Source organism: Hylobates moloch, unplaced genomic scaffold, assembly GCF_009828535.3.
Source record: "Hylobates moloch isolate HMO894 unplaced genomic scaffold, HMol_V3 SCAFFOLD_3, whole genome shotgun sequence".
Classification (NCBI taxonomy): Eukaryota; Metazoa; Chordata; class Mammalia; order Primates; family Hylobatidae; genus Hylobates; species Hylobates moloch.
This window is the reverse complement of record NW_026652278.1, coordinates 110,628,390-110,650,366: the sequence shown is the minus strand read 5'-3', so window position 1 is coordinate 110,650,366 and position 21,977 is coordinate 110,628,390. Positions and strand designations below refer to the sequence as shown.

Genomic DNA, 21,977 nt, shown 5'->3' with positions numbered 1-21,977 from the left:
CCACCCACCTTGGCTTCCCAAAGTGCTGGGATTACAGGCATGAGCCACTGTGTCTGGCCCTTTAATGATATTAAAATAGGTGTTAACTTTTAGATATTTTTGTTTTCTTAGATGTGTTCTTTTAAAAGAAACTTCCATGTTATCTAGTAGAAATAGTCAGTCAGGCTCCTTTTTAGCCACAAAATTGATATCTAAGACTTTACCATTACTGGGGTATTACAGCCATTTAGCACACTTTTTTTTCTTCAATATATTTTTGTTGTAAATTCTCAAGTTATAATGTTATAAGAAAAGAGCAGCTAAAATATGGGGGAATAGATGCAGTATCATTGAAAAACAAACTAAAAATATAAATGCTATAGTCTAAAAATTAAAAGCCTAAAAGGGACTGAAGATGCAATATCTGAAATTATTAATCACTTTGACAGGTTTGTGATCTTCACTTCAATCTGGGGTTCTAAGAATATGCTATTGCTTTGAATTGTGGGAGAAGTAAATTAACTACAGATCAACTTCAGTAAAGAGATGTTTTTGTTAGAAATAGACTTGGCTGTCAGGCATGGTGGCTCATACTTGTAATCCCAGCACTTTTGGGAGGTTGAAGTGGGAAGATTGCTTGAGTGCAGGAGTTCAAGACCAGGCTGGGCAACATAGTGAGACTCCATCTCTACAAAAAATAAAACATTCATTGGCACGGTGGTATGCACTTGTAGTCCCAGATACTGAGGAGGCTGAGGTGGGAGGATCACTGGAGCCCAGGAGGTCAAGGCTGCCTTAAGCCATGATCACGCCACTGCACTCCAGCCAGGGCAACAGAGTGAGACCTGTCTCAAAATAACAACAACATCAAAAAAGAAATAGATTTGGCTGTGAGTAACAAAGAACTGAAAATCACAGCAGTTTGAACAAGTTTAGAGTCGAGTGCATTTTATGTTTAGGAAAAGAGACTAGAGGTAGCCAGATCAAGAGTAGTTTGGTGGTTTAGCAATTATTAAGGCCCCGAATCTCTCTTGTTTGCACTTCTGTCATCCTTAGTATGGGACCCTATGGCCCAAGATAACTTATTAGACTCCAGCCATCCTTGCAGTCAGGAGAAGGAAGTGGAACAAAGATACTTCTATAAGTAATACATGGTACTTCCACCTAAATATCACTGGTCAGAACTTATGGCTGGGTGCGGTGGTTCACACCTGGAATCCCAGCACTTTTGGAGGCTGAAGCGGGAAGATTGCTCGAGGCCAGGATTTCAAGACCAGCCTGGGTAACATACTGAAACCCCACCACTTCAAAATAAAAAATTAAAAGAAAATTAGCCAGGTGTGGTGGCATATACCTGTATTCCTAGCAACTCAAGAGTCTGTGGTGAGAGGATTGCTTAAGCCTAGGAGTTAAAGGTTGCAGTAAGCTATGGTCATGCCACAGCACTCCAGCCTGGGCGACAGAGTGAGACTATGACTCAAACATAACAAAAACAAAAACAAAACTTAGGCGTCTAAAATAGGAGCACAATTTTATTTGGGGATGATGAAAAAGTTCTGGAGATGGATGGTGGTGATATTATACAATAATGTGAAGGTGCTTAATGCACTACAAACCAAAAATCTTTTAAATGGTAAACTTTATGTTATGTTTATTTTACCACAAACAAACAAACAAACAGTCATCAAGATGGAGGGGAGGCCAAAATGTGATCTTAATTTTGGATAGCCATTGTCCTCCTAAAAATCTGAGATTCCATTACTAATGAAGAAAAGGAGGTTAAATATTGGGGAGTACCTAGCTTTGAAACATGTGTAGTACGGCTGAAAATATAAAGGACAACAAACAAATACACAAAAAAAGAAATACAGAAAGTCATGCATGACCTATGAAGTGAATTAATAAGTGGGGATTAATAATAATGCTTTTACTAGGGACAAAAAAAAATAAAAGACCAATCTTTGGTATCTAATCCAGAATCTTTATATTCTTTTATTTGTTCAGTGGCATTGCCAAAGCATGGCATCAGGCATATTTTGGGGAAGGGTCTGGCCCAGTTATGTTGGATGAAGTACGCTGCACTGGGAATGAGCTTTCAATTGAGCAATGTCCAAAGAGCTCCTGGGGAGAGCATAACTGTGGCCATAAAGAAGATGCTGGAGTGTCCTGTACCCCTCTAACAGGTAAGGATTTCACTCCATTAGTATACCAGTTCTTGCCCCCAGTACCATGTGGGCCTGCCACAGCTTCCCTTCTCCTTAATTTCAACAACATTACCAAATGAGCATACAAATAAATACACCAAATAAAACAAACAAAAAGAATGCAAACCGTATATTAAAATACCATCTTTTTATTCATAGTTATCCATGAATTTTTCAATTTAAGGCTATATAGTCTTGTAAAGCTAGATCAGAAAATAGGACTTTGTTGCAGTATATAGTACCCAATAGTCAAAATCAGTGTGCAGTGATGCATTCCAGATATTAGGTGTAATAATTCCATCTTTAGTCCATTCATCTATTAACGTTTCTTGACTCAGAATGTGTTTAGAGCTGATATTGATGCAATTGTTGATTAAAGCACACTGTGAAAGAAACCAAGTTAACTTTGCTGTGCACAATTTTCAGACTATTCCAAATGACAGCATGCCTGTCAAAATGTGTCCTGTGTTGTAAGAAGGGCATATATGAGTACAAACTGGTGTGCGTGTATGTACTTACATGTTTAGGGAGAAGAAGAAGGAAATGGAAAAGGCAAGAGAAATTGACTCATCAGAAACCATTTAGTAAAAAGAACTTGAAGAAAAAAATGTTTTGTTTACAAATTTCTTTAGTGAAAATCAATAACTTGTTAGAATCTATGAAATACCAGATTTATGTCTTTCTCTTCACATACTTCTATACATGCAGTTGTTTTTATTAGCAGATTAACACATTAATACACCATAGAAATATATGTACGCCAGATTTTTAGCCAGAGCACTTCATTTTCTTGAACTGCCATTTTCCCCTCCTTCAAATGAGGATAGTCTTGTAACATTGCTGTGATGCTCAGATGAGATAATACGTGTCATAATGCTTTGCAGACAGTAAAGTATTATATTAATAAAAGGTTTGTTACTCAGAGACCTTTACTTTAAAAGATCCCTGAGACTCATGAAAAGTATGACCCTTACCCAAGATTATTTATATGTTTCATTAAAAGTTTTTGGATTATTTTGGATGGAAATGGCTTTTAAATCTACTTTTTTTGGAATTAAATTTATTGTACTATTTATCTGCTTAGAAGCTCTTTATAGAATTACAGGCAAATTAATTATTATTTGAGTTAATAAGATTCAAATTCAGATCTGTATTATCAATAAAAAAATAAAGGCGAGACATATCTTCCAGTTTTTATAATTCATGAATGCCTAACAAATAATATATGCATTGACATGACAGACTGTCTTTTATCCAGAATAGTTTTTTTCTGTCATCCTATTTCAGTATTTTTTTCATTTGCAGTTAAAATTCTGAGCTATTTCCAAGTTACTATATTTTCTTTTTAAATTTAAATGACATGTATTGCTCTGACTTGAGACGAAAGTTATAGGAAATTTCCCAAATATTATTTAATCTAGAGAAATCTAAACAGATACTTTGGAATTATATCAGGATATATTTTTCTACATAGAGAATAGGAGTACCAATAAAAAGGGAAGAATATATGTATATATATGTGTGTGTGTGTATATATATATATATATATATATTTTTTTTTTTTTTTCCGTGAGACGGAGTCTGACTTTGTTGCCCAGACTGGAGGGCAGTGGTGCGATTTCAGCTCACTATAACCTCTGCCTCCTGGGCTCAAGCGATTTTCCCGCCTCAGCCTCCCAAGTAGCTGGGATTACAGGTACGTGCCACCACACTCAGCTAATTTTTGTATTTTTAGTAGAGACAGGGTTTCGCCATGTTGGCCAGGCTGATGTTGAACTCCTGACCTCAGGTGATCCACCTGCCTCAGCCTCCCGAAATGCTGGGATTACAGGAGTGAGCCACCGCACCCAGCTGGAAAGAATATTTTATTAGGACAGAAATGTGTTATGTCAAACTTCAGAAACAACGTGATAACCTCAGAGGGTCATTTAGCACAGATGTAATATAAGTTTAACAAAAGGCCTAGAGTGAGGCCTGAATATGGTGATATTTCTTATGAAATACAAATGTTGTTTTGCCTTTTTTTGAAAGTTGATTTGCTTAGTCTCTGTATCTCCTCCTTATCACAGATGGGGTCATCAGACTTGCAGGTGGGAAAGGCAGCCATGAGGGTCGCTTGGAGGTATATTACAGAGGCCAGTGGGGAACTGTCTGTGATGATGGCTGGACTGAGCTGAATACATACGTGGTTTGTCGACAGTTGGGATTTAAGTAAGGTTCATTAATATAAAGGCAGTTAAATGCCAGATTATATTGTTAAAAGTCTTATTATGTTAATCCCTACTTGTAATTTTTATAATAATAAAAATACCTGTTCTCTCCTACCTGTGTATGGAAGTACAATAATGAAAAATAATGACATTTTCTAAGATGATGAGTAACCACCTCTTGCTGTTTATTTCATTTACCTTTCCTGCCATGACCCCTCTTCTTGAATAATTAGTTGAAGCCAGGGGTGACCTCTAAGTCCCCTTGTGTCTATTCAAGTAAGACTTTGAATGCTCGTTTTTATTCTGACACGTCATTACTATTGGATGTTTTTCGTTTTGACATCATTGTCTAAAATTGCAGAGAAGTCTAGTGTCAAATGCTTTGGTATTACATTATTCCCTTTCTCAGAATGTGATGATAATTATCACTTTTATTTGAGAAAAACAGCCCTCTTGTTAGGAGATGACCTTTAGAACTTGCTTTTGACCTCCCTCTCTTAAAAGCTGAGTATCACACTTTGGGACATATATTTTATGTCACACACATAATGCATTCCAGAGTGAAGACTTAAGTTGGTCGAAGTAACTGCAAATGATGCTTTTGAGTTAAATATTTGAATGAAAGCTGTGAATGCCCATTCTTTCTTGTTTTTCATATTTCTCTGTCATGCTTGAAGTAATCATCTTATGCTTAAAAAAACTGGCAAAATTATTTCATTTTAGCTTGATTAGAGCTGATTGCAGATATTCACTACACTTTAAAAACATACCTTCATTCAAGCTAGGCAAAGCCATGTTAAACATGTATTTTAAAATTTATAAAAGTAATGTAAAACCATTGAAAAATGATGAAAATAAAAAACTCCATAATTTTTTATCCTTATGCTATCATTATAATTTGGGTACATAACTTCATATCAGCTCTAGTAATGGACATGTAATTTTTATCCACATTTTTAACCTTATATTGCTACAAACTCACAATTTTTAATGATAACAATATCCGTAGAATTTTCATACTGTAATTTACTTAATATTAGGTCAGCTTAATTTTTCCTATGATAAGTAATGCTATCATGAAGATACAATATTCATATAATTTCCCCCTATTTTGTCTTTTCTTGGGCAGAGAAGTTACTGTAATTTTTGTGTAAAAGGGTATGATATGACAGCCAAATAAATACAATATACTGACAATTGATAAGAATTACTTAATAAATATCACTTTATATTTAAGTGGATCTCTATTAGACTGCCAACTATACTCTGTTTTCACAGATTTAGAGAGATTCATAAAATCATGTTATTTCTATTTTCACATTTAGAGAGATTCATAAATCCTGTTATTTCTATTTTTCGTAATTTTTTCTTATTAATGAAAACAACACTGATTTTTTTCTCATATTTTATTTTGTTTCACAAATCTATTCAGAGTATTCACATTTATTAGTTTTAAAAATGTTCTCAATAATGTGTGTAAAAAGCTCTAAATGATTGTGTTAGAAGGTAGTCAAAGCATGTGCTACATTTGCTTCTAGTTTACAAAGGAATTTTTGAAAAAGAATATTCTTTTGTAATGAGAAAAAGTAAACTTTGGGTTTCTTTGTACAAATGCAATTCCAGAGTAAAATGACTTCCTGTTAACTGTTATGTAGTTGCTATGGACAGATGATAATCTAATGTATTTCGTGAAAAAATGGTCTATAAGTTAAAAGTGAGCAATATGCGATTTAGGCTTATTACTTTTCTAGCCAAGGCTTGATTAGTCAGCAAAATAGAAGGAAGAAAAGCCATAGAATAATTTAAAAGTTTCATTGTTTTAATTTATTAAAATATTCATTTTGTCAAATAAATTTAATAAATACTTGCATAAAAAATGACGAAAATTTGTCAGATAGATCTCTTCATATTCTTAGTACAGAAATAATAAAAACATCAAGTAAGAGAATTATTATTATGAGTAAGAGTCGGATCTTACAGACTGTTAGAACTGAAAGACGTCCTAAAGATTTTTAAGCTCTGATTTCTGGAGGTTTGGATTTTATGGAACAAAAGGAAATAAAATTGGGAGGATGAAAGAAGGTGCAGATTGACTTAATTTCTAATTAAAAAAATTTTTCAGATCTCCTATTTCTGCAGCGTATATATTTATTATACATTTAGGTTTTGTTTCTGTAGTGCAGTGTTACACTCAATTGGCACACAAATATAATTGATAAAAATTTTAAAGTTGAATTTGTATACCTTATGAAAAGCTAAGAATATTATAATTCTGATTTTGATGGGCTGAAATCTAAATTTAATCATGGATTAGGTATAGTGCTTGAGCGATCACTAAACTAATCCACACTTTATTTCGAAAGAGAGAAAATCAAAGAGAAGCTGCTAAAATCAAATGAGTTCAGAGGGAGCATCAGAAGCAAAATGAGACAAGTGTTCTCACTTTCTGGTCACAATTTCTATGGTTAGGAATTTGAGATTGATCTCTTTGCATTCTCTCTGATTGGTTTTGTAGACAAAACACAAGAATGAATGGAGAAAAAGTATTAATTTTTCATTTGTTATTCGTTGAAATAAACATTTTTAAGGTGATTAAAACATGTGATGGGCGAACATAGCTCTAAACTGCGTCCCCAAGGTAGGAGAAAGAACAGATACTTATCCTCTTAAGTCATGTCACTGAACTAAGTTGCTTGTGTTAAATGTTTTGTGGTTCCCTGAACCAAGAGACAGAAGTTCTATACATAGTGTTTATTCAATTGTCACAGATACGGTAAACAAGCATCTGCCAACCATTTTGAAGAAAGCACAGGGCCCATATGGTTGGATGATGTCAGCTGCTCAGGAAAGGAAACCAGATTTCTTCAGTGTTCCAGGCGACAGTGGGGAAGGCATGACTGCAGCCACCGCGAAGACGTTAGCATTGCCTGCTACCCTGGCGGCGAGGGACACAGGCTCTCTCTGGGTGAGGACTGGCTGCAGCTCTCAAGTTTCCATCGTTCAGTAGCCATTGCACCTCTAACCAACGGCCTTGAATATGAAGTGTTTCTCATCTTTGGCTTTTTTTGGGGTCTATTTCCCATAACTGTCTAATTTTTAGTAATTTTTATGTGGAGAAAAATAATCTTTTGAGTCTGCACCAACATTTTGAAATTTCTACCCCTAAATTGTTTTTCTTTACTTAGAAAATTAAGTTCCTCACTAACAATGTTTACAATCATCTGTATCTGAAAAGTGGAATAAAGAAGCTGCAATATCTATTCCCCTTACTCCTCGGTCACTTATTCTGATTTTCATTTACCTTGAATTCTAGTGAGCTATTTGGGACAGGATTTAAAATAAGAATATTCTCCTCTCCCTGTCTCATGGTTCATTTCTTCTGTAGTCCTGAAGCCTTGTCATTTGTTGGTCACCAACCATCCTTTGCTCTTTTAAGTTTCTCAGTGGTCTTTTAAGTGGATTAATTAAAGTTAATAGCTCACCCATCTTTCTAGTGTAACTTGTTATTTTAGAAACCCATCAGGGACCTCTGTTACTCTTCATTTACATTTTTTTAGACTGTTTGGATAAAAGGTAACTAGCTCCTCTAACTGTATTGAAATAATTATAGATAAAGATCCTCTTGAGAGTAGATAGCAGTTAAACATTCTTGATAAATTTCTTAATGTCTGTTGAGGAGGGCAGAATATATATGAATGAAAAATACAGAGGGAAATGTTCAAAATACTTTGTTGTATGCTATTACAGCTTTATTATATATCTATCTGTGTGTGTGTGTGTGTGTGTGTGTGTATGTATGTATGTATGAATAGACGTTAAAATAGCCTTAGGTGGTCTTTACTTTTAACCTTGGACTGAATCAACTCATTTGTATTCTCCTGTTTGGAGACTGTGAAGCTGAAATCTTCATGTTATAAAGTAACAACTTTTTGAATCTCAGAGTATTAACCATATTACATACTTTAAATTTGTCAGAGTCTGTGGCTGATTCCTCATTGTACTCTACACTGTGAGAGCTTGGTGACACTGCATTAATCTAGCATTATACCAAGTTGAAATACATGTTTTTATTCCATCTCTTGCAGGCCATATTTCCATTTTTCTTTCTTTTCATTTTGTTCTCCTTTTCCCTTCCCCCTTCTCCTTATGAAAGATTTGTGATCCTCCCAGGATTATGTGGTGGATGATTACATGTGGTTGAGGGAGATAGAACTTGTTTGCTGGAAATGGATTCTGTCAGCCCCAGATAGCAGGTGTTGGAATCGTGGGATGATCTACGCAGATATGCTCTGTGAGCTCCCAGTGATGAAATACTATGTGACCTGAGTTCTCTGTAGGCCTGTGTTGTTAAATATATCATATGGTTGAAATAACTAATCTTTTCTGTTCCCTTGAAAATCTTTTTAATTCTAGGACTTTAGATGTGTTTTTAAAAAATTTAAAAACCTGAGGGTGATAATTATTAATAAAACATATGATCATTATTATGAATCTCTTTGGTTCTAATCTCAGTAATGTGTCTATTAACTAAAGTCATTTGTCCGGAGAACATTATGTCTGAGCCAAATATCCTTTTGGGATAGAATCATATTACTATTGGTTCATTCATAGATCATTACTTCCACCTACTAAAAACTACTATATATTTAAAAGGGAAGCTTAGAGGAGGAGATAACAGAATAACGATATAAATAACAGCATTTAGGAAACAATGGAGATTTTTTACTTCTTTGGCACTGCAATGATGAGCTCTTGGACTACTGCTGTTTTCAGCTATTTGAAGGCTAATTTCTGGATCTTAACTTTATATGTCAAGGGAAACTTTTCTCAAAATTAGTTGTAGCCCTATAGACACTCTTTTGGGTCTGTGGTAGGTGGAATGCTCAAAAGCAGTGTTCTAGATTAGTAAAAGTAATTCTAGTAAGAATACAGTTACTGCGTATGTGAGTTGGCAGAAATTTCTGGGATGGTAAAAATATGGATTTCTCATTGTAATATTACATTAATTCTAAAGTTTAGAGTATTAAGTCCTGGCAAAGATTTCTTTCCCAGTGAGGTTGTTGCCTCTTACTCAATTTTAAAGTATAAAATTAGGCTTAATTAATTAATTAATTAATTAAGACAGAGTCTCACTCTGTCACCCAGACTGGAGTGCAGTGGCGCAGTCTCGGCTCACTGCAACCTCCACCTCCCGGATTCAAGCAATTCTCCTGCCTCAGCCTCCCAAGTATCTGGGATTACAGGTGCCTGCCACCATGCCCGACTAATATTTGTATTTTTAGTAGAGATGGGGTTTTGCCATGTTGGCCAGGCTGGCCCCAAACTCCTGACCTCAGGTGATCTGCCTGCCTTGGCCTCCCAAAGCGCTGGGATTACAGGTGTGAGCCACTGAGCCCGGCCTAAAATTAGGCTTTTACTGTGTATGTATGCAAGTTAGAATTTATCTTTTTTCTAAAAGACAGTATTATTTTATAAAAATAATGTATTATGTTACAGGAAAAATTGAAGAAAACTACTGAAAGTCAGCTTGAGATATATATTAAAGATAACTGTATACCAATAGGATTGTTTAGCTTTCCCAAAAACTTTATATATTTAAGATTTTAGAAATAAAACATGCTATGTATTATTATTTCTGTAACAACACAAACTTAATAGTGACAATGTATGGATGGCATGACTTTTGTCATCCAATTTCCCTTCAAGAATTAAGAATTTAATGATTTTGTAGAATGGCTAAAATTAGGTTCAGAAATATTGTATGCATTATTTTTACAAAGCCATGCAAGTTATACTTTAAAAACACTTCATCATTTTTATTTTCAGAGTATATGAAAATGTGCCTATAAAACTACCAGAATGGAACATGTAGATCTAATTTCATGTGCAAATGTTTTCTTAATTTTGAACCAAATATCCAAAAATATAAAAAGTGAAAACTTTAATAAAAGAATTTCATTTATTTGATTTTGGTATCTGAGGATCACTTCTTCACTTTCTGTTCTTGCAAAGAACTCCCAAATTTCAGATATATTAATGAGAAATACGAAGTTTCAATATTGTGTTTTATGACATAGCTAAAACTCCAAGTTTTTATCCAGCTAATAGTAAGCAGTGCATACACAGAGTGCACGCCATAAACATTTGTTGAGTTTGATTTTGCTCTGTGATTCTGCTATACTGCCTTGTCCCATGAAGTGAACATGATTAGGTCTAGACACTGGGGAGCCAGCAACTCTTGGGGCAACACAGAAGGATGGAGAAGTAAAAAATGGGTCAGAGGAATAAAAATAGAGTGTGTCCATCTTGCTAACAATATTTTCTTTTAGTTAACCAATGTTGATTTAGTAACTTCACATATTGGTTTAAACATATATTAAATAATATATTGTCCATTACCTGCAGACTTCTACCTCCTTAGTTCTGCTGATAATTTTACCATGCTTTATTGTATTCCCTAAATCCTTACCAGCAAATCTTGGCCCTGAAGCTGGAGACTCTTCTAGTAACTAGGTAATCAGATGTGTGAGTATGGGTTGCTATAACAAAGTTCCACAGAGGTAGCTTAAACACAGATATTTATTGTTTCACAGTTTTGGGGGCTAGGAGTCCACAATCAAATGTCAGTAGGGTTGGTTCCTTCAGAAAGAACTGTGAGGGAAGGGCTGTGTGAGAGAGAGATGCTCCAGGCCTCTCTCCTTAGCTTGTATATGGCAGTCCTCTCCCTGTGTCTCTTCACATCATCCTCTTCATGTCTAAATTTCTCCATTTTTGGGGAATACCAGCATATTTGATTAGGGCCCACCCTAATGACCTCACAATTCAACCCATGCAAGTCACAGTGAGGAGTTTTGATTCAACATCATAATTATTGGTGTGGTGATATGTGACACTTTACAAATCCCTTCATTTGTGTTAACTTAGATAAATCTTAATTTGCTAGAGTTCAGTTTCTCAACTTTTAAGTCAGTGATTTTTGTGACTTAATTCTTTCCCTTAAAATCAATAGAAAGCCTTAGATGAAAATTGTTCTTATTTACTGCTTTCTTTTTCTTTTCTTTTTTTTTGCCTCCTCCAGCATTAGACTTGAATCAAGTTACCCAACTACGAATGCCAAGGTTGTGTCTATTTATATCTTTCTAAAAATCTTGTCTTCGGCCTATAAACTTCTAGCTCTGTTCATGGATAAATGAACAGACATGAAGCAAAAACAAACTCAAGTTAATGTTCTTTTACTATTTAGAAGTAAGGTGTAATAAAATAATTCACAGTTTTATAATGCTATTCATTCATCAACAAACAGCAATTGCATATCCTCTCTATATGCCAGGCACTGTTCCACAGTCTGGGGATACAAGGTTGAGCAAGGCGAGCACTTTGAATTCAAGGCTGCAAGAGTGGATAAAATTTTACAAAAGTGGATAAAATTTTTATTGATATATCTCCTCTCTCTCAAAAAAGTATTTCCCATCTGATTTTATAGCTGATTTAAAAAGAACAATTGTGTTTTGTAGAGTCGCTCATGCTTTAAAATCAGTTTGCTTGTTTGGGCTGTTCTAATACTTTTGAATCATGACTTAGGTTTTCCTGTCAGACTGATGGATGGAGAAAATAAGAAAGAAGGACGAGTGGAGGTTTTTATCAATGGCCAGTGGGGAACAATCTGTGATGATGGATGGACTGATAAGGATGCAGCTGTGATCTGTCGTCAGCTTGGCTATAAGTAAGGAAAACCTAATTATTTGGGATGGTTACTGATGAGCATATCTGAATTTTTAAGCTTATTCTAATGAGTTATTTCTTACTTAAACAAGCTTCTGTCATTCATTTGAAAATACTGGCCGCATATTGATTTGATCCAGAATTATAAAGAAGTAATAAGTAGAGCCTATTCACACTTTTCTACTCACAAGAAATATTATGTCACATAAGAAATGTAGCTTTTTATCTAATAACAAAATAGTCTAATAACTCTGACTAGTCATAATGCTGCTTGTATCAGCTTCTATCAGTTAACCTTTTCTCTGTGATTGATGTTTCAACACTGTAGCCTTTTAAGGGACTTTAGAGTTATTGAAATTACTATTGGCTCTCATTTTTCTTGGTAGTTATGAAGTCGCTGTGGACACTGAGTTAGCAAATGCTGAGCCATTGCTCCTAGAGCTGAGGTCACTGCTCTCCCTTCTTGTTTCAGCTTTCATACTTGTAAACAGTTGTCCTCTTTTACAGTCTGTGTGGTGCCGATTTTTTTTTTTTTTTTGCATTTCTGTGCTTTCTTTGCTGATGACTTCACTGTTTAAAATGGCCCCCATTTGTAGTACTGAAGCGCCGTGTAGTGTTCCTAAGTGCAGAAAGTCTGTGGTGTGACTTAGAGAGAAAATGCATGCATTAGATAAGCTTCCCTCAGACATGAGTTACAATAAGAACATGGCACTAAATAGAATATGAAAAGGACACTTTTTACAGTATGAGAGGAGCAAAAAAGAAGGCAGATCATCTGTTCGTTAGACCTCAGCTGGGTAATTTAAAATTTTACTGGCTCTGCATATGTCATGAATGACTGTGAAAGCACCCTAAGTAATGATTTTGAAGTAACAAAAATATGACAAATGTTATAATTCAGAGGGTTATACATTTAAGATAATATATATATAAATTGCCTAGCTCAGAGTAGATTACTAATAGTAATTTGGATTTAAAACTATATCCTTAATTATATATCTATGTGCATCTTAAATATTGAACAGTTCATATGGTTATTTTCTATAAAGAATACGTTTATTTTAAAAAGCATTTCCGTTTTAATAAAAGTTCACATGTTGGGGGTAAACTTCAAAATCAAAGTTGTTTCTGGTTACTCGATATTACTTCAATTTATGGCTCAGTTTTGGACCCAGTTGCAATTCCAGTTGTCCTACATCCAATTAATCCTTCATTTGTGATATAAATTTTCAGTTTTCAAAATATGGGGCAGTAAAGTAGGGAGAGTCTACATTAATGTGAAAGTGAATTTAGTCAGTGGTTAATTTTAAATTTCTTTTGCTCGCTGTGTTTCTATCACTCCTTTTTCCATTTGAAAAAAAAAAATTATTCTTGTTCTTGCATTATATTCCCAGTACATTTCCTCACCCAAAATCAGCCATTAAAAGATACTGCTCTTTGAGACTGGTTTCTTGGCCGTATTTTAATTTATTGTTTTGGTGGAGGTGATCCAAGAAACCTAGTATTACCTTTGGAAATATAAAGGGAAAGATTGGCACCAAAGTTGATCTTCAAATTGTGTGTCTCAGCTAAGTTTAAGGAGAGAAAAATTTTCTAAGCATGTTCATCAAGCATCATCAACACACATACAGTTGTGTGTTATTACTTGGATTTCTTTCTAAATTGTTCATTGCTTTTTATTTATCATCATTGATGTAGTTTGGATATTTGTCCCCACCCAAATCTCATGTTGAGATGTAATCCATAATATTGGAGGTGGGATCTGGTGGGAGGTGTTTGGATCATGGGGGCAGATCCCTCATGAATGGCTTAGGCCATCCCCTTGCTGATAAATGAGCTCATGCCCTGAGTTCACATGAGATCTGGTTGTTTAAAAGTGTATGGCACCCTCCCACCCTGCTTTCTGCTGCTACTTTTGCTGCGTGACTTGCCTGTTCCCCCTTCACCTTCTGCCATGATTGAAAACTCCCTGGGCTTCAGCAGAAGCCAAGCAGATACCAGCACCATGCTTTCCTGTAAAGCCTGTAGAACTATGAGCCAATTAAACCTCTTTTCTTTATAAATTACCTAGTCACAGGTATTTCTTTATAGCAATGGAAGAATGGCCTAACACAATCATTTAGTCCATTTAACATTTAACTCAAAAGTAAGTTTAGCCTCATGTTAGGATGGCTATGATCAAATCAACAAAGGATAACAAGTGTTGGTGAGGATGTGGAGAAACTGAAACCCTTATGCACTGTTGGTGGGAATATAGAATGGTACAGCCACTGTGGAAAATAATATGGAAAATAGTTCCTTAAAAAGTTAAAAGTAGAACTACCATATGATCTAGATATCCCATTTCTGGGTATATGGCCAAAATAATTGAAATTAGGATGTCAAAGAAATATCTGCACTCCCATGTTCATTGCAGCATTATTTGCAATAGCCAAGATATGGAAACAGCCTAAATGAATGGATGAAGAAAATGTGGTATGTATGTATATATATACAGTTACTGAAAGACAAATACTACATGATTCCACTTATATGAGATATCTAAAATAGTCACACTTATGGAAGCAGAAATAGAATGGTGGTTATCAGGGGTTGGGAGGAGAAGAAAATGGGAAATTATTTTTCAATGGGTATAAAGTTCCTGTCATGCAAGATGAATAAGTTCTAGAGATCTACTGTACAATATAGTACCTATTGTTAACAATATGGTACTATATACTTCAAAATATGTTGAGGGTATAGATCTTATTTGTGTTCTTACCAAAGCCAAATGAAAATAGAAACAGAACATAACAAAACAAATCTCAGAAAAGAACACAAGGAAATTTTTGGAGGTGATGAATATATTTAGCACCTTGGTTGTGGTAATGGTATCACAGATACATACATATGTCCAAACTGATGAGGATTTTTTATATCAATTATACCTCATTAAAGCTAAAAAAAAGTGATTTTAGATGAGAAACACAATCTAGATTAAGTGAACAAAGTTTATTGGAGCTTTCAATATTTCTGTAATACTTATTAATCAAGAAAAGCATCAAAAGACTTTATAATTGCATTTTAAATAGTCTCATAAGTAATTCAGTAATTTAATGTTACTATAACAAATTGGATAACATAATCTGCAATTTGCCATCAAATAGCATTTAAATGAGAATTGTTTAGCTATTTGATTAAATATACTTGAATATTTTTATAATTTCCCACTGAAGGGAAATTGGATTTCATATAAGTACATGTATATATATTTTCAGTATATATATATAAAATTATAAACAGGTATGTGACTAGTGCAGAGGATCTTTCTTTCATCATGTCTATTTTGAATCACAAAAAATCTTTAATAAAGTACTTATTTGTAGAAATCAATACAGGAAACTTTGAAGCTATTATAAGGTTTGAGCCTCATAAATAGGAATTTCAGAGATCTATTCTCCAGCCAGTTCTGTGATGCATGAGGATTAGTCCTTGGAAACACTGAGAATCAAAATAGTATTAGAAAGCCTTTTCATAATGGGAAAGACAGAAATGAGATAATAAAAAAGGAAATGTGAATGGTAACTAGTACAGATATGCTTAAAGTGAACAGAAAGTAAAAGGCATTATTTATTGATGCATTACATAATGTCTGACAAAGTCCAGCATATGAGCATATTTTGTTTGTAGATTGTTGATAGAGAATGTGTTGAGATCAGTTAAATTCATTGAGATATACTAAGTAGTCATGTTGGAAATTCCATTCTATTTACACTTTATGTGGATCCATTAGCATATGTTCCAACATAGCATTGTTTTTTAACATGTTTGTTAGCATATTAATCCTTAAAAAAATTTTAAAAATTGTATATTCTCACTGCTTTAGTAGAGATCTAAAATTAAGTATATCTGATATCTATTTTACATTTCAATAGCTGCAAAGGACTTAATTTCTGGTATATTTGTATGACATTTGAATATAAAACAGTTACACCACTCTTAATTATATCCAGTGAAATATAAATATAGTAGTTTGATGCTGCTATCCATTTAAAAAAATACGTGAACAAAAAATACTTCTTTGACCAGAAATTTTACAGTTTTTTATTCTCCTCGAAATTGTATTTTAAATTTTCTTCCCCCACGGAATCTCAATGTTATTATGCCTTAAAAATATGTGTGTATATGTATATATGCACACATATATGCACACACATATACATATACACATGTATGCATATATACAGATATACACACACATAAGTACATGGAGAGAGAGAAATTATGTTAACAAGTTTCAGGTTTCTCTGGATTTTATAATTTCTAGTATACAACTGATAATAAACAGCAAAAAATTTAATAAAATTATTAAATAATTATTAAACATAGAAAATAAAAGTTTGCCAAAGCTCTCATTTCTTAATTAGACCTATGGGTTGGGTTTGTGTTGCTTGGATTAAGGAAGCTTCATTGCTATCATATATTTTGAAATTTTCTTTTGTCCCCTTTAGAGGCTTTCAGACTTTGGAGGAATGCACTGTGGTAGGATTTGGAATGAGTGCAAGATATGCTTTTTGTGAAGTGAGAGAAGGGAAATTTTGAAAGAGAAGTTTGATCTTGATAGCAGCAAGATTATTTTTAAGAAAGAATATACATGAAATTTGAGGATATAAAAATTGATTGCTTTAGAGCCTGTGTATCCCTTGGAAAGTTATTATATACCAGGAGCACTTGACATCCAGTTTAAAGACTAATTATTAGAAACTGTTGTGTCATTGAAATTTTCAGCTATGAATTACAAGATTCAGTAAACCAGTGAGAAGCCTTTCCCTTTTTTCTATGGATGGCAGAGTCCTTAATTGTTTAAAGAAAGAGTAGTCAAAAGAAAATGTTAGATTTCAGTATATCAATGAGAATTTATTTAATCATGTGCTGTTATTTGTTAAAATGTTATCTAATTTCTACTTATTGATATATCTAAAATGGTGTTTTTTTAGTCTGTAAGTTGATCAGTTGCTAAGAAATGATCCTTTTGGTTTATTTAAATAAGTTAAATTTTATTTTCTGTATGTCTGCTTCTACCTGCCATCTAGTTTTATGTTATTTATCATGCTTTATTTTCTGTTTTTTTGGGTAATCATCTGTTTTTTGATTTGCACGATTAATTCAATTTTCAATTTTCATTTTTTTCTCAGTGGTCTAGAAATTCAACATTCTTAATTGTTTTTCTAGAAGTTCTTTTTAAATTTTTAGCAAACATACTGTAACATATTTTCTTAATAATTTCAGAAATTATTATCTGTAACTTCCCCTTCCTGGAAAAGATAAAGACATTTAACATACTGTTGTTTACTTTCTACCTCCACCCATTCTCACCTCTGAAACTGCTGGGAATCATCTGGAATTTTTGTTTCCAAATTCTATTAATTTTTTATTGTCTTCAAATTATGCCGATTTGAATTTCAAATTTCTTTACATTATACCTATACATTATCAGCAATTATTTTTATTTTTAAAGGTTAATAAACAACAATCTCAACAATCTTATGCAATTTTGCCTAAGAAAAAGGAGAGACAATACAAATAAACATAGAGAACAGAAAAGAAATTTAAGCACAGATATATAGAAGGTTAAACAAAAACCTTAGTAGATTAATAATACAGCTGGGCACAGTGGCTCACACCTGTAATCCCAGCACTTTGGGAGGCTGAGGTGGGCAGATCTCTCGAGGCCAGGAGTTCAAGACCAGCCTGGCCAACATGGTGAAACCCAGTCTCTACTAAAAATACAAAAATTAGCCTGCTGTGGTGGCTTATGCCTCTAATCCCAGCTACTCGGGAGGCTGAGGCAGGAGAATCGCTTGAACCAAGAAGGGAGAGGTTTCAGTAAGCTGAGATTGTGCCATTGCACTCCAGCCTGGGCAACAAAGTGAGACTCCATCTCAAAAAGGAAAAAAAAAAAGATTAATAATACGAACTACTTTTAGCAAATACACTTGAAAATCTAGATTAAATGGATGATTATCTGGGAAACTACATTTTCAATAAAAATGTAATTATCAAAATTGATACAGGAGATAGAAAACCCAATTAGATTAATGGCTATGAAAGAAATGACTGATTTTTTTGCTGGACTTTTCACCAGTCCTTAAGGGACAGTTTCTGAATTACATGAATTGTTGCAGAGCAAAGAAACTTATGGAAATCTTTACATTAATTTTATGAAGCTAATTTAATTTGATTTCAAGACTAGGTAAGTAAACACACAAAAAAGAAAACTATACCTCAGTCTAATGAATCTACATACAAAGTTATTTTGCTAACAAAATGTTAGCAAATTTAATTCAACAATGTATTAAGAGCAATATACCACCAATAAGTGGAGTCTGTTGTAGGAATGTAAGAGTGATTCAAACTGAGGCATTCAATTAATGTAATTCAGTGTGTCACCCATAAATATACAATAATTTTAATAAATGATTAAACAAATATGTTCATCTTAATAATGTTGAAAAGTTATAGGATAAAATCAACATTCCTTAGGAAGCTGAGAACAAAATTAAACTGCTTTAATTTTATATCACAAATAAGCATTAAATAGGAACAAAAGAGTGCCTGCCATTACTGCAATGACAGCATTGTCTGGAGGTTGCACTAAAGCCTTAAGAATTGAGGTATCAGTATTGAAAAGGAAGGGTCAGAATATTTATGTGAATAATATAATTGTTCACCTAGAAAACCCAAGAGAATCAACTGGAAAGAGACTAGAACTAGTGTTTATTAATGTAACAAGATAAAACATAAACGCTTAAAAGGCAATGAATGGTCTGCCTATGGGATAAGTAGAAAATAAAAAGAAAAAAAGATTTGTAGAAGTTACAAAAACTAACAACAAAACAAAAACTAGGAATACACTTTGTGAGAATTGAGACCTATGTGAAGAACCTAAGTCTTTACTAAAGCTAGAAGACCTTATCAATGAAGAGACATACCGCAATCCTGAATGTGAAGACAAAATGGAAATAAATTTATACATTAAGTACTGTGCTAGTAAAAATCTTTCATTTTTCTTGGTGTGCATATGGGGTAGGGAGGGGGATTTGACTTCCAAATTCATCTGAAATCCAATCCATGTGGTACTGGCACAGGAATAGTCAAAGAGGTCAGTGACACTGCAGCAGTGGCTATCAACCTTGGTTGTAGATTGAAATCATTTTGGAACTAAAAAAATACTACCCATTCTACTTTAGTTCATGTGAGATGAGGTTCAGGTTTTGCTATATTTTAAGTGTTTTCAAAGGCAATTCTGATGGGTAGCCAAAGTTGTGAATTACTGAACTATAAAGACCAAGAAATGGCTTGTGCGTATATAGCATGATAAGTAAGAAAGCCTTTCAAATCAGCAGGTTATTGGGACAACTACTTTAGGGACAAAAATAAAGCTAGATTTCTTACTAACACTAATAGTAAGACAGAAATAAATTTCAGACAAGAACAGTGATATACAATAAATACATAAAATTAAAAAAGAATAATACAATAAATTATATAATTAAAAAATAGAAAAAAATGGAATAAAACTTTTAGGAAGAAATCTAAGCTGCCCACAAAGATTTATGTATAAGGATATATGTATAATTGTAAGAAGTCTAATAATTTTAAAACACATGTGCAACAATGGATTAATAACTTAGTTTTCTTTGCCAAAGTTTGATGCAGAACTATCTGCAGAAGAATCACCTAGAGCTTTGTTAAAAACAGATTACTTATTTTTTAAATGATTTCTTTGTATATCGTATGCCATTCTTCTCTACTAGAAAGTATATTTACCAACAAATATATTTCTACAAATATCAACTTTTAAATTGATCTTTTCACTTTCCTTAGGGTAGTTTTTAGTAAAGCTGCATTCTTAATTTTTGTTTATCAATTTTAAAATTTATAGTTTATACCCTCTATGTCCACTTTATTAAGTTTTTCCCTAACTTGAGATTTCAAGGGTAGTTTTCCAATAATTCATCTGGAAAGCTTTTGCCTTTGATAACTATTTCATTAATTTATCAGAAATTGAGGTCGAAATATGGCGTTAGTTTGAAATATTTATTTCATTTAAATTTTTTGTATTTGCATACTTTAAAATGTGTTATTAAAACAAAAAATTAATAAACTGAAAGTAAATCTGCCATCTAGTCATGATTCCTGTTTTTCTCTGTCTCTGTTAAAAATTGTACTTTTAGCCCAGGTGCAGTAGCTCACTCCTGTAATCCTAGCACTTTGGGAAGCTAAGGTGGGTGGATCGCTTGAGGTCAGGAATTGGAGATTAGCCTGGGCAACATGGTGAAACCCCGTTTCTACTACAAATACAAACAAATTAGCCAGGCGTGGTGGCATGCGCCTGTAGTCCCAGCTACTTGGGGGGATGAGGTGAGAGGGTCTCTTGAGCCCAAGAGGTCAAGGCTGCAGTGAGCCGAGATCACGCCATTGCACTCCAGCCTGGGTGACAAAGTGAGACCATGTCTTTTTAAAAAAGTAAATAAATATATAAAATTTTACTTTTTTTTTTTTTTTTTTTTTTTTTTGAGACGAAGTCTGGCCTAATAAAATAAAATAAATTAGCTGGGCAGGTTGGCCACCCAGGCTGGAGCGCAACGGTGTGATCTCGGCTCACTGCAATCTGCCTCCTCAGTTCAAGCCATTCTCCCACCTCAGCCTCCAGAGTAGCTGGGACTACTTGCCCAGCTAATTTATTTTATTTTATTTTATTAATTAATTTATTTTGAGACAGAGTTTTGCTCTTGTTGCCTAAGCTGGAGTGTAATGGCACGATCTCGGCTCACTGCAGCTTCCACCTCTTGGGTTCAAGTGATTCTCCTGCCTCAGCCTCCCAAGTAGCTGGGATTGCAAGCACGTGCCACCACGCCCAGCTAAATTTTTGTATTTTTAGTAGAAACAGTTTCACCATGTTAGCTAGGCTGGTCTTGAACTCCCGACCTCAGGTGATCCGCCTGCCTTGGCCTCCCAAAGTGTTGGGATTACAGGCATGAGCCAACGTGCCTGGCCTAAAAAAATTGTACATTTTTCTTCTAAAGGAGGCAAAAAATTAGTTCTTAGCTCTGTAGGTTATTATTTAATCTCATCATTTTCTTTGCAATATTTTACCAATATTAAGAGAGTATTGTACTCTTTAAGAGGGTAAGAAATTTAGAGGTGATTTTTTCCTGCTTAAACAAAAGTTAAAGACTATCATGACTTTTTGATGTGCCATTAAATGTGAGTTTCTTAGAAAAAGCTAAATTAGAGGCAAGTGATGTAATAAAGTAGCTGTGGAGTATGGCAACAGACAAGGTATAGTTATTACCTTTTTAAATTTTTTTAACAGTCATGAAACAAATGGTTTTTAGCACATGCAGATGCTAATTTTAATATGTAAAAATTAAGGAATAAAATTGAATACATGTTGTGATTTATTCAGATATATGATTGACTGATTCTTCACATCATTAAGAATGTTCTGTTTTCAGGGGTCCTGCCAGAGCAAGAACCATGGCTTATTTTGGAGAAGGAAAAGGACCCATCCATGTGGATAATGTGAAGTGCACAGGAAATGAGAGGTCCTTGGCTGACTGTATCAAGCAAGATATTGGAAGACACAACTGCCGGCACAGTGAAGATGCAGGAGTTATTTGTGATTATTTTGGCAAGAAGGCCTCAGGTAACAGTAATAAAGGTAAGTCACCTTCTGGAGCCCTCAAAAGTCAAGGAATACTAATTCCCATTGCATTACTATAAGCAGTACTTTGATAACAGAAATTGAGTACAACAAGAACGTATACAGGCCCATGTCTTGTGCTGTTACTTAGATCCAGTAGTTCTTGGCAAACTT

General features: G+C 34.1%; 1 protein-coding gene across 1 annotated transcript in view; it reads left to right on the top strand.

Moving 5' to 3' along the window:
* The window catches only part of PRSS12 (serine protease 12), a 74,756-nt gene that overhangs the window by 32,784 nt on the left and 19,995 nt on the right, over positions 1–21,977 (top strand). Inside the window, exons 5-9 of the mRNA XM_032146373.2 lie at positions 1,984–2,162; positions 4,253–4,394; positions 7,162–7,358; positions 11,975–12,116; positions 21,616–21,821. Coding sequence (XP_032002264.1) covers positions 1,984–2,162; positions 4,253–4,394; positions 7,162–7,358; positions 11,975–12,116; positions 21,616–21,821 — 866 coding nt within the window. The remainder of the gene's footprint in view (positions 1–1,983; positions 2,163–4,252; positions 4,395–7,161; positions 7,359–11,974; positions 12,117–21,615; positions 21,822–21,977) is intronic.